Source organism: Gymnoscopelus microlampas (assembly GCF_963454915.1).
Source record: "Gymnoscopelus microlampas genome assembly, chromosome: 16".
NCBI classification, from domain to species: domain Eukaryota; kingdom Metazoa; phylum Chordata; class Actinopteri; order Myctophiformes; family Myctophidae; genus Gymnoscopelus; species Gymnoscopelus microlampas.
This window is the reverse complement of record NC_139953.1, coordinates 8,405,949-8,411,948: the sequence shown is the minus strand read 5'-3', so window position 1 is coordinate 8,411,948 and position 6,000 is coordinate 8,405,949. Positions and strand designations below refer to the sequence as shown.

At 48.3% G+C, this 6,000-nt stretch overlaps 1 protein-coding gene across 3 annotated transcripts in view; it reads left to right on the top strand.

Moving 5' to 3' along the window:
• hivep2a (HIVEP zinc finger 2a) overlaps window positions 1–6,000 on the top strand; it is a 181,021-nt gene that overhangs the window by 137,074 nt on the left and 37,947 nt on the right. For all 3 annotated transcript variants that reach the window (XM_084083277.1, XM_084083275.1, XM_084083276.1), the window contains 2 exons: window positions 3,417–3,563; window positions 4,216–5,447. In XM_084083277.1, coding sequence (XP_083939403.1) covers window positions 4,436–5,447 — 1,012 coding nt within the window. In that variant the 5' untranslated portion in view covers window positions 3,417–3,563; window positions 4,216–4,435. The remainder of the gene's footprint in view (window positions 1–3,416; window positions 3,564–4,215; window positions 5,448–6,000) is intronic.

The window sequence follows — 6,000 nt, the reverse complement described above, 5'->3', positions numbered from 1 at the left end:
TGGGAACCAAAATGGAGTGTTTCCAGAGAGCCAACATGCACGATATCAGCACCCTGACCAGAATGGAACAGAGCCTTCATTAGTATCATTGGTAACACCTCTGAAGGAAGTAATAAGCCCAATTTCTTTCCAATATGGCTGCTGTGCATAGAGCTATTACCATGATATGCGTTTTAATGCTTCTAGGGCTTTTACTGGTTCTGCTGAATGAGAACCCGCCCCCCCCCGCTGCCCTTCCAGCCAATGGCATTCGTTTCTTTTTCGGAAATTCCAAGATGGTGGATTTTGAAAAAAAAAGTGTCTTCAAAACGGGTCTGTAGAAACCAATGGGTGACGTCACCGTTCCCCACGTCCATATTTGTTTACAGTCCATGGCTCGTCCTGATGACATAAGATTGGCTCGAACCGTGAGAGTTGACGAGAAAACGACCGTTTCTGTCCAGCGGACGAGAGAAGTCAAGTCCTGTCCACCCTCATGTCCACATGTTGTTGATCCCAGACACTAATCAGCATCATTCTGTGTGTGTGTGTGTGTGTGTGTGTGTGTGTGTGTGTGTGTGCGTGCGCGTGCGTGTGTGTGACAGATGCTGGCTTACCCCAAAATCCCAAATGTTTTCTGGCTGAGAGGCCAAGTGTTCCTTTGTGGTTCCCAGCCCACATTCCTGCAGCCTTAACACCATGGAAAACTAGGGAAAACACCACAGTTAATGTTTCAGGTGTGTGTGTGCGTATGTGTGTGCGTGCGTGCGTGCGTGCATGCGCATCCATCTGGCTGTTTGTGTAAGTGAGTGGCTGTGTGTGCGTATGCATGCTCACTTTGTGAGTGTGTGCGCACATGATGAAAACAGTGGCTGTGTGTGTGTGTTGTGCGCGTATACAGTACCGTACGTGCATATGTGTTTGGGTGTGCACGTGAGTTGGATCCATCTGGCTGTGTGTGTGTGTGTGTGTGTGTGTGTGTGTGTGTGTGTGTGTGTGTGTGTGTGTGTGCACATGATGAAAACAGCGGTGCTGTGTGTGTGTGTGTGTGTGTGTGTGTGTGTGTGTGTGTTGCACGCGTATACGTGCATATGCATGTTTGCGTATTGTGTGTATGTAAGTGTTTGTGTACATATTGTGTGTGTGGTTGTGTGTTTCTGTGAGTGTGTGTGTGTGTGCACATGATGAAAACACAAGGTAGCCTAAAGTTAATGTTCCCCGCAGCTAAAAATACTGCCTGTTTTTCCTGACGCGCTATTTATAGAGCTCCCCCCAGACACCAGCGTCACCGAGCCCTGCTTACAGCACACACTGTGTGTGTGTGTGTGTGTGTGTGTGTGTGTGTGTGTGTGTGTGTGTGTGTGTGTGTGTGTGTGTGTGTGTGTGTGTGTGTGTGTGTGTGTGTGTGTGTGTGTGTGTGTGTGTGTGTGTGTGTGTGTGTGTGTGTGTGTGTGTTGCAACCAGAGTGCGAAGGAGGCAGTATAAACTCCCACAATGAGGAAATACAGAGAGGGAGAGTAAGAATGCAGTTTCAGCAGGATTTGTGTGTGTGTGTGTGCGCGCGTGCGTGTGTCCGTGTGTGCTCTTTCTGCCGTCAGGTGTTGTTGTGTGGTTAAGAAACGTTAAAGGGCGGAAATGCCACACACACACACACACACACACACACACACACACACACTACAGTGTCTATCTTCACAGAGATTGCTATCGTTCATGGTGCATTTGTAGCTTTTGCTGTGTATGTTCCTCTGCGTGTGTGTGTGTGTGTGTGTGTGTGTGTGTGTGTGTGTGTGTGTGTGTGTGTGTGTGTGTGTGTGTGTGTGTGTGTGTGTGTGTGTGTGTGTGTGTGTGTGTGTGTGTGTGTGTGTGTGCGTGCGTGTGTGTGCATTTATGTCTTTATTTTTGTATATTATGCTCATTGTCTATCACTGCCTTTATATAGTAGGTTCATATAACTGTCCGGGGGTGTGTGTGTGTGTGTGTGTGTGTTGGTGTGCGTTTGCGGCTGTGAGTAATCGCCTGTGCATATACAGTTATGTCTGTGTGCAGTTGAGAAGTCAAATCAGCGCTCTCTCTCTCTCTCTCTCTCTCTCTCTCTCTCTCTCTCTCTCTCTCTCTCTCTCTCTCTCTCTCTCTCTCACTCTCTATCTCTCTCTCTCTGCATTGTGGAAGGAAGGAAGAGCGGTGCGCTGAAAAGATCCGCCCGCTCTGCTCGCTCTATGACTTGCCCTTTCGGACGCCCACGCACACACACTTAACTGTGTGACGCTCCCACGTCACTTCCACTCTGTGCTATTTATACGTCTTTTTAGGAACTGCGTGGGTCGGCGTTGCTTCGCACCAGTGACTCACCGAGCGGGGGGGGGTGGGGGGGGAGGGAGAGAGGGAAGTTAACAAACACAGATACTTGCAGGTTGTGATGAAACCAACTGAGAAAACACAATACCGCTTTGCATCATGGGCTTTTTTTTTAGGCCTTTGCACAGTAACAAATCCTCAGTGGCTGCTTTTACATGGACCCTATAATATTCCACTTACGTTCAGAATGACAGGGGTGGTATATAAACCTTTTGATATTCAGAACGACAGCAAAATGTTAACATTTGCTCGCGTCGTTTCTCTCTGGGTGGAAAATTGACAGAAACAAACAAACAAACAGGGAGTAACCAAAAGTAATATTCTGATTAAATGCTTTGAGGCATGTAAACGAGGATTACTTTTATTTCGCTTCCAGGTAAACGGCTAAGTTAAGCATCTCTGGTCAGAATGATTTCAATCTGAACGAATACATTTGTTTCAATCTGAATGAATCAATATTTTTCAGTCTGAATGTACAGTATAAACATTGTCCATGTAAACGCATTCAGTGTTTATTTAACTCAGAGAGTGTACAAATGGAGCCAAATGGACCAAATGGCTCCATTTGTACACACTCTGGTTTACGGAACCAACAGACCACCAGGGGTCTTCAACAGGGGGTCCGGGACCCCGAGGGGGTCCTCAGAGCTACTATAGGGGGTCCGCCAAATCTTTGTGTGGTTTAGTTTTTTTACATTAACCACTTGAACCCTAGAATTCATTTTCTGAGGGGAACATTAGCCTAAAATAGCAGATCTACAAGCTTGTAGATCTGCTATTTTTGGCAAAGAGGCTACAGGTGTAGAGGGAAAAAATAGCAGACTAAGTTAAAAAAAACAACTTTAATCTGAAACACAATTTTATACAATACAGAGGGGGTCCCTGCTTCATCTCTCTCTCAGCTAGGGGGTCCTTGGCCTGAAAACGTTGAAGACCCCTGGCATACACTATCCATATGTACACATGTATATTGGAATTCTACAAAACGACGGAGCGCCCACAAGACCCAATGCTTTACGCCTGTGATGTGATTGATCTGATTTTAATGTCACACTTTTTGTTCTCTCTGTCTTTTGTAGATTCATCGAGGATTGTTCACCTCTTGGATGCACCGTTGGGAGCGAAGCAGGTCAGCAGTCGGTGTTGTTGTTTACAAACATATTGGTGGCGAGAGAAGAAGCTGTTCTGATGCTGTCCCTCCCAGCACCACCCTTTCCTCCACCAAGGTTATTAGTTATTTATTGTTTTGACTTGTGGGTTTGCTAGTTTATTTTATTTATTTTGTATTATTATTTTTGTGATATGGATTACTCAGGGGTGAGATTCATCATGGTCAGAAAAATAGGCCCAAGGTGTTTGGCAATTTTTTAAGATTTTTGGCAACGATTAAAACAAAGAACATTTTCTCTATGATTTTAGTTAGTTTAGTAAACACACAAAACAGTTAATGTTTTTTTCATAAAGCCTCATTTTTTATTTATTTTTTTCAGTTCATTTTTGTTATTTTCAATTCTAGTTTTTGTTATTTTGTTAGTTTCTGTTAACTCATTCAGTGCCAAAAATATTTCTGGCTATATCACCCCTGTGCCGAGGCCAAAAATACATTGTAAAAAAAAAAGAGCCGAGATACAGCCTTTTTCAGTAAGAAGTTAAACAAGAAGTGAATGGAGCAGCAAATCTTCAAATCATCATATCGTGGGTTCTGAACCTTAAAAAAAAAGAATTCCATTTTTTTAAATTATTTTTTTCATGACGTCGGCGACGTCATTGGCGCTCTGGGCGTATGAAAAACGTGATGTCGGCGATGTCAATGGCACTGAATGAGTTAAGTACCGTATAATATTCCTGACCTTCCTCTTTGTGCGTCTCTGTCTCCAGCTCTGGCTCAACAGTCACCACATCTCAGCCATGGACGACTTCACCCTTCTTCTTCCACTGAAATTCTCGGCAGCCCTTTGAAAAGCGTTCAGCGATCATGCCTGGCAGCTCTAGGACCTTATAACGTTCCGAAAACCTCTTTACCCCCACCCCCCCATTTTGATCCCCTATCCCTCCCTCTCAACTGTCAAAAAAAGAGGGAGTTGGGGATAAAAAAATAATGGAACCTCATGAATTAGCTGCTGCCGGGGGTCAGAAATGCCCAAATAAGGAACCGGTGAGGGAGAAGGTTCCCCTGCAGAGGAAGTGGGTGTCGGAGCCTTCCGCCGCCTCCAAACGAAGCACTTTTGCCGACCCGGCCAAGCGACACTCGCACCGCGAGAGCCTGCAATGCGGCGGCCCGGTGGCTCAACAGAAGTACGCGCCCACCGGGAACTCCGGGAAGCTATTATTGGGACCTTCCGCCTTGGGGGCCGTAGGGGGCGGCCCGCCACCATCTCAGGACCCGCCGGGGTCCTTCGCCCAGCAGGGGTTCCCCCGCGGCTACCCCTACCAGCTGGGCCAGCCGTACCCGCAGCACCCGCAGGCCGAGCGCTTCCTGTCGGGAGCCAAACCCCAGCCGGGGCTGGAACCCCACGCCTGGCCCTTTGCCGGGCAGCTGCCTTCGGACGACCTCTACCCCACGGGGCACTCTGCGGGGCACGCCGGCGGACACCCCCACGGCGGAAGGTTCCCCCGTCAGAAGTCGCCCAGTTTACCCAGCTCTTTCGGCGGCCAGTACGCCCAGTCGGCCCCGGAGGACGCCGAGGGCTACGGCAAGAAGGAGCAGAAGCCCAAGAAGCCCGGCAAGTACATCTGCCACTACTGCGGCCGGGCCTGCGCCAAGCCCAGCGTCCTGAAGAAGCACATCCGCTCGCACACGGGCGAGCGGCCCTACCCCTGCGTGCCCTGCGGCTTCTCCTTCAAGACCAAGAGCAACCTGTACAAGCACCGCAAGTCGCACGCGCACGCCATCAAGGCCGGACTCGTCCCGTTCTCGGAACTGTCGGCGGCGGCCCGCGCCGGCGGCGGCGACGTCGACCAGGCGTCGTCGGTGGGCGAGGCGGAGGTGCACTCGGACGGCGAGCAGAGCACCGACACGGACGAGGAAGGGGCGGTGGAGGGCTCCACCATACTGACCGACCAAGCCAGCCCCATCCCGCAGATCTCCTTTGAAGCTGACAAGAGCACAGGTATAGAGAAGCATTGCAATGCAAATTCACCAGGCTGTATAGCTTATGAATAGGCTCTATGCACAGCAGCCATATTGGGAATGCATTGGGCCCCTTCCTTACTTCCTTCACAGGTGTCACCAATAATACTAATTACAGTAAGGCGCTGTTCCATTTAGTGTGGCACAGTGGTTGTCTTATTTTCAAGGACGCCCATAACTCTGAGAGTGTACAAATGGAACCAAATGGACCCGTAAGGGTTCCATTTGTTCCATTTGTACACTCTCAGAGTTACACACCAACCATAAGGGGCCATTTGGGAACCAAAATGGAGTGTTTCTAGTGAGCCAACATGCACAATATCAGCACCTGACCATAATGGAACAGAGCCTTCATTAGTATCATTGGTAACACATGTGAAGGAAGTAAGAAGAGGCCCAATTTCTTTCCAATATGGCGGCTGTGCATAGAATCTATTGTAGCTGCTGGCTATGAAAACGAAATACCCTGTGATTTGACTTTATTGCAATTCTGCTGTACTTTCTACTCAACTATGTTTAACCCATTCAATCTG